This window comes from Stomoxys calcitrans, chromosome 1, assembly GCF_963082655.1.
Source record: "Stomoxys calcitrans chromosome 1, idStoCalc2.1, whole genome shotgun sequence".
Lineage (NCBI taxonomy): Eukaryota > Metazoa > Arthropoda > Insecta > Diptera > Muscidae > Stomoxys > Stomoxys calcitrans.
This window is the reverse complement of record NC_081552.1, coordinates 43,824,890-43,836,276: the sequence shown is the minus strand read 5'-3', so window position 1 is coordinate 43,836,276 and position 11,387 is coordinate 43,824,890. Positions and strand designations below refer to the sequence as shown.

General features: G+C 34.5%; 1 protein-coding gene across 2 annotated transcripts; it reads right to left on the bottom strand.

Moving 5' to 3' along the window:
* Positions 1-7,210: 7,210 nt before the first annotated feature.
* LOC106094289 (dynein intermediate chain 3, ciliary) lies at positions 7,211-10,328 on the bottom strand. Of its 2 annotated transcripts, none has more exons than XM_059360284.1 (5): positions 9,070-10,328; positions 8,615-8,793; positions 7,722-7,959; positions 7,433-7,656; positions 7,211-7,355 (listed from the first exon to the last, which is right to left on the bottom strand). In XM_059360284.1, exons 1-5 carry the CDS (start codon positions 10,255-10,257, stop codon positions 7,337-7,339), a joined length of 1,848 nt encoding a protein of 615 aa, XP_059216267.1. In that variant the 5' UTR covers positions 10,258-10,328; the 3' UTR covers positions 7,211-7,336. The 2 variants fall into 2 exon arrangements, with proteins under 2 accessions (XP_059216267.1, XP_059216266.1); XM_059360283.1 differs by having other exon boundaries at positions 7,437-7,656.
* Between the last annotated feature and the right edge of the window lie 1,059 nt (positions 10,329-11,387).

The window sequence follows — 11,387 nt, the reverse complement described above, 5'->3', positions numbered from 1 at the left end:
AATCGAAAATTTCAATCACAATCTTAATTGAAAAAAAGTTCAGATTAAATTAAAAATATGATTGAATCAACTAATTTTTAATTGAAAATTTCAGTATTTTCAATCACGATCGTAACTGAAAAATAAGTTCAGATTCAATTAAAAAAGAGGATTGAATCAATAAATTATTTAATCGAAAATTTCAATCACAATCTTAATTGAAAAAAAGTTCAGATTAAATTAAAAATATGATTGAATCAACTAATTTTTAATTGAAAATTTCAGTATTTTCAATCACGACCGTAACTGAAAAATAAGTTCAGATTCAATTAAAAAAAAGGATTGAATCAATAAATTATTTAATCGAAAATTTCAATCACAATCTTAATTGAAAAAAAGTTCAGATTAAATTAAAAATATGATTGAATCAACTAATTTTTAATTGAAAATTTCAGTATTTTCAATCACGATCACGAAAAAAAGGATTGAATCAATAAATTATTTAATCGAAAATTTCAATCACAATCGCAATTGAAAAAAAGTTCATATTCAATTAAAATATGATTGAATCAACTAATTTTTAATTGAAAATTTCAATATTTTCAATCACGATCGTAATTGAAAAAAATCCAGATTCATTTAAAAAATGATTGATTCAATTAATTTTTTAATTGAAAATATATTTTTATTTTCAATTAAAAAATTTATTACAAAGTTTTCGTAATATTTTTCCCGTGCACAAAAAATCATATTTTCATTTTATACGTCCCTGATGTAATTTAAGAAAACACAAACAAGAAAAATGGTTAAATAAAAAAAAAAAAATAATAGAAAAGCATTTAAAGAGCGGAAAATGCGAAAAATTTTATAATTTTTAAAAAGTATAAATTTATAGTGTGAATTTGAAGATTGTAAAACAGAAAGATATCCCGATATAAAAGTATAAATGGAAGAATTCAATACATGCGAAATGTGCCGAAAGATGGAGAACATTGCTAAAATAAAATAACGTATTTATGTATGTAATATTGTGTTGGAATATGTAATTATCCATAAAAAAAAATTATGCTTCCTAAACAGTGTTGCCACTCAAGAAAATTATTTCCTACCAAAATTTAAAAAAAAAGCCGACTAAAACCTACCAATTGTTCTAAAGCTAAAAATGGGTTTAAGAGTCCACTACCTAGAGTTGGCCATTTTATCATTACATTTGTAATGAACAACCGTGCGAAGATCGCATATCCCAAAATGAGTACATAAATGCGCATTTACTACCCATTTTCGCCATAAAAGTTTACTGCGTGGACCCCTCAACATCTGAGGATGAATCAAAACTGACCACATTCATATGTAGCTAAAATATAGCCCTGTTATCAGTTTGAAGGCATTGAACTCACAAAAGCTACATTTCTTACCCAGAATTTAGGAAATTCGAAAGAAACCCCTTGACACTCGTACCAGTTGTAGTTAATATCAGAACTTACGAACGTTGTCTCTAAAAGTTGAAACAGTGTGACCCCTTGTTAGGGTTTAATTAGGTTTTAACGCAGAAATAATGATAATTTTGAGCTATTCTTGGCGACATTTTTATACCCACAACCATAGGGGGTATACTAATCTAGTCATTACGTTTGTAACACCCAGAAATATTGATCTGCGATCCCTTAACCTATATATATACTTGATCGGCTCGATAATCTGAGTCGATCTAGCCTTGTCCATCCGTCTGTGGAAATCACCATAGCGGGCGAATACGTAAAGCTAACCGCTTGAAATTTTCACAGATACTCCTTATTGATATATGTAGGTCGTTGAGGATGGAAATGGATCATATCGGTTCAGATTTGGAATCGATCTCCTGATTTGACATGTTGAGTCCCATTTTGAGGAGGCCGCAATTGTAATCCGATTTGGCTGAAATTGTGGTTTGAATGTTTTTTTTTTTATAATTTCCAACATACGTTGCACACTCAAAACAAAAAAAAAAGTGAACCCATGCTTGAGTTAAAATAAACTTCTTTCGAATAAAGTTGAACTTCATATAGCGCTAAAGACATGTTTATTTGTTTTTAGTTAATGTATATCTAAACAAGTAAAAAGGCGTTAAGTTCGGCCGGGCCGAACTTTGGATATCGGTTCAGATTTGGAACCGATCTCCTGATTTGACATTTTGAGTCCCATTTTGAGGAGGCCGCAATTGTAATCCGATTTGGCTGAAATTGTGCTTTGAAATTTTTTTTATATAATTTCCAACATACGTTGCACACTCAAAAAAAAAAAAGTGAACCCATGTTTGAGTTAAAATAAACTTCTTTCGAATAAAGTTGAACTTCATATAGCGCTAAAGACATGTTTATTTGTTTTTAGTTAATGTATATCTAAAAAATAATTACTTCATATGAACTTCGAGACGGTTCAACGTTGACTAAATTTAAATAGACTATTCTTTATTCGGTACATATGATGGACATTTTTTACTGAACTCAAAATAATTGGTGGAATAAAATGTTGGAAATTTTCCTCTGTGTTAATACATCTGTACAAATTTATAGCAAAATCTCTACTTCTATTCCTTTTAGTTTGAACTAATCCGCCCGAATTAATTGTTTTAATTGTAGATACATTACACATTTTCATAGTAAAACTTTGTTTTTTATTCATTTATTTATTAATTAAACACTAGTCTTGATTTTTGTTTATTAATATTTCTCATATATACACTTTGCGGATATGTATTACATATATATTAACAATTCAAATAAAAACATTCACTCTATAAGTTCTCAGTGGCTTTGGAGAAATTCCGAGAAATTGGCGTTAAGTTCAGCTGGACCGAACTTTGGATACCCACCACCTCGGGTGTATATGTAAACCACCGTTCATCATAATTCGATGAAAATGCATAATTTATGCCCCCATAGCAGCTATATCGAAATATGGTCCGATTTAGACCAAATTCGGTACGGACATTGAGTGGTCTGATAAATACAAGTCATTGTTCAATTTTGTAGAACAAATTATTGGTCTTTTTGGTAGATATATCCAAATATAGACCGATCTAAACCATAGGGATCGGTCTATATGGCAGCTATATCTTAATCTGGACCAATCTGAGCCAAATTTCAGAAAGCTGTCGAGGCGCCTAACACAACTCACTGTCCCAAATTTCGGCGACATTGGACAATAAATGCGCCCAAGGCCTTAAATCGAGAGATCGGTCTTTATGGCAGCTATATCCAAATCTGGACCGTTCGGGGCCAAATTGAAGACGGATGTCGAGTGGCATAACACAAATTAATGTGGTTTTTAATAGCCTAAGACTTTAAATCGGCGGATCGGTCTATATGGGGGCTATATCAATATAGAGTCACGCACACCTTCGAACTTAGCCTTCCTAAGGACAAAAAGAAGAATCTGTGCCAATTTCCAGCTCAATATCTTTTTTTGTTTTTGAAGAATGTAGCGTGATTTCAATAGACAGCCGGACGGACATGGCTATATCGTTTTTACGACGATCAAGAATATATATACTTTATGGGGTAGATGTATTGCAAACGGAATGACAAAATGAATATACCCCCATCCATCGGTGGTGGGTGTAAAAAGTCCAGTAATTTAGCAGAAAGTAAAACTTCTCTATAAAGAGGTGTCGCACTGCGGCTCGCCGTTCGGACTCGGCTATAAAAACGAGGCCCCTTATCATTGAGCTTAAACTTGAATCGGGCTGCACTCATTGATATGTGAGAAATTTGCCCCTGTTCCTAAGTGGAATGTTTATGGGCAAAATTTGCATTTGCAAATTAGCAGAATAAAAGTTTTTTTTTTTAATTCTAACGCTTACCAAAATGTCAGGACGAGTCTCTAATGCTGTATGCTGTCTTCTTAGCAATAGTAATGATAACCAATTTTTGCAAAATCGCTGCAGTTGACGCTTGTTAAATTTAACCTATAATTTTATTTTGAGTAGAAAAAGAAAAACATTATAACCACAGAAAAAAGAGTTGGAATTTATTTCTCACCAAATTTACCTTGTATGAAAATATTTTCACCAGGCATCTTTGTCTGCACCAGCAATATAATTTTTCATGTTCGTGCATGCATTTGCAAGCAAAACGGTGAACATTTCGTAATTGTTTACATATGCTATGCGATGGTAGAAACGGATTTTTTTTATTAAATATGAATCATTAGTTTCCACGACGAGCGAAGCATTAGCTTGCGTGCAACACAGTATTGTGGATGTTTGCGTTTTTTTTTTCAGCTGTTGCCTGTGTTGTTAGTGTATTAGTGCACACACAAGGCCGTTTCGTGGGCGGCATACATGAAATGAATTTTGCTCTGCATGTCACATGATGTTCAATGGCATATGCATATTTTTTTAATCAGGTCGAACGCGTAAAGCTAGCCGCTTGAAATTTTGCACAGGGCCATATCGATTAAGATATAGCTCCCATATAAACCGATCTCCCGATTTGACTTCTTGAACCCCAGCAAGTCGCAATTTTTATCCGATTGGGCTGAAGTTTAGCATGTAGTGCTCTGCGATCCAAATCGGTCAAGAACCTGATATAGCTCCCTTATAAACCGATCTCCCGATTTGTCTTCTTGAGCACTTACAAGCCGCAATTTTGGTCCGATTTAGCTGAAATTTAGCATGAAGTGTTTTGTTGTGACTTCCAACAACTGTGCCAAGTACGGTCCATATCGGTCTATAACCAGATATAGCTTCCATTTGCACCGATCTCCCGATTTGACTTCTTGAGTCCCTAAAAACCTTAGTTGTTGTCTGATTGTGCTGAAATTTAACACGAGATGTCTTGTTAAGAGATATAATAACCGTGCCAAGTATGGTTCAAACCGGTATTTAACCTGACATAGATCCCATACAAGCCGATCTCTCGATTTGACATCTTCAGCTCCTGAAAGTCACAATTGTTAACCGATTTGGCTGAAATTTTGAACATAGTGTTTTGTTATAAACAGTCTATAACCTAGTATAGTTCCAAACCAACTTAAATTTTTGCCTGATTTGGGAGAAATTTGGTATGTAGAAATTTTAAGCAGAATCCCAATGTTCAGCCCGGTCGAACTTAGCACATTTTTACTTGTTCAGTAATTAAGTTTGTATTTATAATTTAATAAAAACCTACCAAAAATTGAGGTTATCCTACCAACCTACCAAGAGAATAAAAACCTACCAATTTTGGTAGGAATCTACCAAAAACGGCAACACTGTTCCCAATATTGAGTGACAGAAACAACTGCTTCGTTTAACGAAAACGGCTATAAAACAAAAGGCAATCGCGGCTAAAAAAATCTACTTGGACTTTTTCGTCATCTACATAGAACCCTCGCAGCAATGTGTAAACTAAAATATTTTGTTAACCAATGAGATCAATATTATTGTACCATTAAGACCCTCTCGACTTGTAAAAATAGTATTTTTTTCTTTTTAATTAAAGGTTGGTACTGTATTCGGTTTTCGCGGTGAAACTCCATTTAAAAAAAATAAGAGGAAAATATTGATGAAAAGTGTTCGTTTCGCTATAACTTGTTTTTTCATCTAGTGAAAATTTACATTTCACGACGCCCAAGAAGAGCACAATCACAGCTGCTGCGCAACAAGTAGTTTTCCTATGTAAAATGAACGCAATCGCCGAACTTCTAATTGTAACTAAGTGTTTGTGATCTTGCTCACATGTACTCACTCGGGGTGGAAAAAAAAATATTGTTTGTGGTCCACTCACACTCACACTCACATTTGTATGTAAACATGTACGAAGGCAGCTGATAAATTGGTTGGTGCCATATGAATTTTTATAAGTAAATGGTGTTGCAATTTTGGCCAAAGAAACCAAAAAAAATCAAATGTGCTAACCTAGTCAAACCACCGAAAGAACGATTTAGGGAAATTTTTATCCAAAAAAAAAAAAAACGTAGCCATACATTTGATTTTGTATCCGCATTTAATCGACTAAAGTAAAATGTGGTTTATTTTTGAGGAAAATATCAATTATTTATTTTTATTAGATCAATTAAAAATGTTTTAGAAAGAGTAAACAGTTTTCCAATAAGTTGGTTTATTAAGTTGATAGCGGCTTTAATTGAATTATTCAGCTTGTCAAAAATGAAAATTGCAAAAACGTTTATTATTAACACAAGTTTGTTTATAGGGTCGATTTCAGCAAAACATTTATTTGAATGTACTAATTTCTTAATTAAATCAAGATTTTAATTTTGTCTGTGTAGGTATACTTATTTTCTTCGCTACAGCTGTTGCTGCATATTCACCACACCATATGGGCAATATTCACCACACAAATATGAAGCTACTAATCACCACATTTCGTACCATATAACTCAGCTTCAATGAGTGGTGATTAAGGAGTTTATTTTGGCTTTAAACATGGCTTTTATAACATAGCTTTTCTAAGGTAGTGTGTGTGTGTATGTTTGAAGGTATTGCAGGGGGAATACTAATAATTGTTGTTTTTTTATTTTTTTTTATTTTACCCTAACCCGCAGCATAGATATACATACATACTTATAAATCCCTTATAGGTATGTAAGGGTTAGTGGGAGCATTGCTATGCTACGTTAAGCGTTGAATAAAAAAATACTTCTTCACCTTCTTTACCTGAGAGTGAAGATGCGACAGATGCAGTTGTAATGAGAGAGCTAGAAGGAGAGGCAGAGAAACAAATGCAAATAAAAGCCATGTTAAAATGTTTCTCGGTACATGCTATTTACAGACAAAATGTTATTCATATATTTATGTATGTAAATAATAAATATTTTTATGTAAGTATGTATGTAATTAATAGGTATAACACAGTGGTACATATACACATACATGCGTATATACTTGCATAATGTTACACAGTGAGAAGAATGTAACGTTTGGTAAAACTGTTAAATTTTCATTGCCGTAATGATCGAGACCAAGAGAAATTGTTTTGAGCCGTCATACTTTATTAATCTTAAGGCATACATACGTAGACTAGAGGATATAGTAAAATTTGTAGAATTGAGTTTAGAATTTTTTTAAAACATTTCTGTAAAAAAAGTTTAAAAGTCCTAAATGACCATTGATATAATGGTCGAGAGAAAGAGGCATCAAACTACAGTCCTTCAAGTTAAGTGGGATTCTTTCTCAGCAGTTTCTCCTGGGATGCCATTGAAGGTATGTACCAAACTTTAGATTCCCCCAAAGCAAACTACAATAGATAAATCTAGGTCTAATACATTATATTTTAGCTTTTTTCCATTCAATTAACAATTCTTTCACTTTTGAAAAAATAACATATATTTGTATTTCCCTATCTATGCCTTTGCTGTACTCTCCGCCTCAGAACCCTCAGTTTCGTCCATGTCCTCTGTAAAGAAAATAATACAGGAAACATAAATTAGAAAAAATATGCCATTACTCCTTTGTTATCCCGTTACTAAGCACCTACGCTTGTTGCCTGGCATTCTTCTAAGGCGTTCCTGTTCTACAGCTGCAAAATATTCGGCTTCGGCCTGTTCACAAATCGCTTGGAAAGGTTCCACATTCACTTTGCCATTCAACATGGTAAGATCACCTTGATCTTGACCTTGATTAGTTTTTACTTTTAGTTTAATTTCACGTGATTTTGCCTCAAGAATCTTTTCACGGCGATTCTCACGCTCAAACATCTGAAAATAAGAATATTAATTTACAAAAATGTTGGTTGGACTATGTTTTGTAATGAAAATTTTACCGCCGTTAGCAAAGGTTTGTCATTCTTATTGGATGTGACCATATTTTCGGAAACTTCAATTAGAAAAGTGGCGCCCAACTTGCTACCACAACTTACAAATTTACCATTCTCATTGGTACGCACACAATACAGGGGTTCGTCACAGACTTGTACGGTGAGTACAGGTTCATTTTGCTGTTGCAATAAATCCCATGTATCCAAAACTCCATCCATGCGAGTAATAAAGAATTGGGAAACCCTGTGGGAGAAGAAAAACCAAAACACAACATTTTCGTTCAGGCTGAATTATAGGAAAACTCCTATTGAAACCGGCTTTCAGCTAGGCTGAACAAAAGTTTTCCAAAGGAAAAACTTATTCAGCTAGGCTGAATTAAAGTTTTCCTATGGAAAAACTTATTCAGCTAGGCTGAACAAAAGTTTTCCTATGGAAAAACTTATTCAGCTAGGCTAAATTAAAGTTTTCCTATGGAAAAACTTATTCAGCCAGGCTGAATTAAAGTTTTCCTATGGAAAAACTTATTCAGCCAGGCTGAATTAAAGTTTTCCTATGGAAAAACTTATTCAGCCAGGCTGAATTAAAGTTTTCCTATGGAAAAACTTATTCAGCCAGGCTGAATTAAAGTTTTCCTATGGAAAAACTTATTCAGCCAGGCTGAATTAAAGTTTTCCTATGGAAAAACTTATTCAGCCAGGCTGAATTAAAGTTTTCCTAAGGAAAAACTTATTCAGCCAGGCTGAATTAAAGTTTTCCTATGGAAAAACTTATTCAGCCAGGCTGAATTAAAGTTTCCCTATGAAAAAACTTATTCAACTTGGCTGGATAAAAGTTTTTCTATAGAACTGTTCCGCTGCCAACTTTACCCTATCTTACCTAAGCTTAATCAACGACTTACTTTGTGTAGCTCCAAGAACCATCAGTTAACATGGCATTACTACTCTTAGTCCATATTATAGAACTTTCTCGACAATCCTCAGACCATATGCGAGCACACCAATCGCCAACAGTTAGAAAATTTTTGACAAATGCTGGATTGCGCATAATGGCATAAACTGGGCCCAAATGGCACATCATCTATGAAAGAGAATTAAAGGTGTTGTCATAATTTAAAGTGTATTAAAATTCTCTTTTTCTTATAAGTGGCTATTACTGCTCCTGCGATTATTTTCATTATACATAGACCATTTTTACAGTCTTAAGGTGTTTGAATAACGGCTTTCACTCGATTGTTATATACAATTTAGAATAACACCATTTAAGGATGAACAGCTGATTGGAAAATCAACTGTCTAGGTTGAACAGCTGTTTGCCTTAAACGTTGGGAATTCATTTTACTTTTTTAAAACTTACCCTCAACTGTATTTTCTCTATCGGAGTCTTTCCCTTACGATTGCATCCAAACAACATGCCCATTTCCGAGCCGGCCATAAAACGTGTGGGTATAGTTGTCTCATATTCCAATACCGATACCCCATAAGATCGTGACAAATCTTGATCATCACTTTTGACCGGATCCATTAGAAGTCTGTCCAAGGGCTCAGTCATCTTGCGTGTGTCCCACCACAAAACCTGACCGTCTGAGCCTCCGGAAAAGAATTCAGTGCCACTTTTTGAATTATTCCACAAAACCGAATTGACGGGATCACGATGACATACCTCCCTTTCACTTATCATCACCGGATATTTGCCATGCCTGGTATCCCAGGCAGCCACCTGGCCATTGTACATGCCACTCACCAAACTGGTGGGATCTTTTTGATTGTATTCCAAACAAACACAAGACACCTTAGGTTCTAAAATCAAATAGGGCTCATTGGGATTTTCCAGCTCCCAAATATAGGAATTGCATTTTTGTCCTGTTTTATCTCCTTGAAATTTCATGTCGCAATGGCTGACTGCTATCTTTATGCCACCATCCGGAGACCAGCTGAGATGTGTTACGGGCACCTTAACGGGATTAGGGTCTCGATAGACATTAATGGTGCGTGAACGACAGGGCTCCGGCAAGGGAGCTGGTTCCAAATCATCAAAATAATTCTCATAGATATTAACAGCATTATTCTGAAAGATATACTGCTCCATGGGCTTTGTTAGATTCATGACTTGGGTTATGTAATTTTCATCCTTCTCAATTTTACGCTTATAGCGCACCGTCTGCTCGGGATCATGCATATTGATATCCTTGGGCCAACCACCTTCATTGTGTGTAAGGCCTGTATTCTTATAGGTGGCTCTTTCGGTGTTGGCCACACTCAAGGACATCGAATGTGCATATTGTGTTTCACGATCTATGGGATTTCTTAGAATATAAGGCTTGGCATTCTCACGATTTGAGTTTTCGGAGAAAAGCACCTCATCTTTGTTGGAAAATTTCACAGCATGGCCAAAACGTCTACGTTCTTTTTTATAGGTGTATTCCAAGTTGGAGGACATTTTTGGAAAAAAATTTTGCTTGACTTCAAAGATATGTGGTTTTGTTCCGAAATTTTGTTGCACCAAATTGTTTGAAAATTGAAACTGAGTAGTCATGGTAACCATAATTCATGGTTAGCGGATGTATTGCCAAAACGGGAAAATAGAAATGACAGCTCGTCGGAATTTAAAATTTTGGATGGCAACGCTGTGCTTATTTAGAGAATGACAAGAGTTTTGTGATAAAACTAAAATTTTTAACTAACTTAGCTGTAGACCCAAAATTTACACGAATTTAACAAATTTACTAAAAATTTTCTATTTTTCTATTCTATTCTGGTATTTAATTTTTTAGTTTATTTTAGTTAACTTAAAATTGAATTGAATTGAATTAAATTGATTTAATTTTATTTATTTTAATTTAATTCAATGGATACTGAAGATTTAAAGGCCACATCGTATGAAAGATGTACATGGGAGCTATTTTTAAATCTGAACCGATTTTGGTGAAATTTTGCACACATATTCGGACGTCAAAAATAGGACTTCTCAAATTTTTAAAGATCGGATCAAAATTGTAGCTTCCACAGCTTTAAAAGGACATACATGGACAGACAGACGGACATAGCTAAATCGAATCAGGAAGTTATTCCAAGCTGATCGGTAAACTTATCAATTTCACTTAAAAGGCATCTACAATATATTCTCTTTACAAAAAACAAGTAAAAGCGTGCTAAGTTCGGCCGGGCCGAATCTTAGATACCCTCCACCATGGATCGCATTTGTCGAGTTCTTTTCCCGGCATCTCTTCTTAGGCAAAACAGGATATAAGAAAAGATTTGCTCTGCTATTAGAGCGATATCAAGATATGGTCCGCTTTGGACCACAATTAAATTATATGTTGAAGACCTGTGTAAAATGTCAGTCAATTCGAATAAGAATTGCTCCCTTTGGGGGCTCAAGAAGTAAAATAGAGAGATCGATTTACATGGGAGCTGTATCGGGCTATAGACCGATTCAGACCATAATAAACACGTATGTTGATGGTCATAAGAGGATCCATTGTACAAAATTTCAGGCAAATCGGATAAAAATTGCGACCTCTAGAGGCTCAAGAAGTCAAGATCCCAGATCGGTTTATATGGCAGCTATATCAGGTTATGCACCGAATTGAATCATACTTAGCACAGTTGTTGGATACCATAACAAAACACGTCGTGCAAAATTTGATTCCAATCGGGTAAGAATTGCGCTCT

What these genes read in the sequence shown, in the direction of transcription:
- LOC106094289 (XM_059360283.1), bottom strand. Translation starts at nt 10,257, where the DNA reads ATGGTTACCATGACTACTCAGTTTCAATTTTCAAACAATTTGGTGCAA. An exon ending in TAGAGAAAATACAGTTGAGG is followed by an intron (nt 8,794 to 9,069) that starts GTAAGTTTTAAA and finishes TCTCTTTCATAG; the next exon opens with ATGATGTGCCATTTGGGCCC. An exon ending in AAGAATGCCAGGCAACAAGC is followed by an intron (nt 7,356 to 7,436) that starts GTAGGTGCTTAG and finishes TTTTCTTTACAG; the next exon opens with AGGACATGGACGAAACTGAG.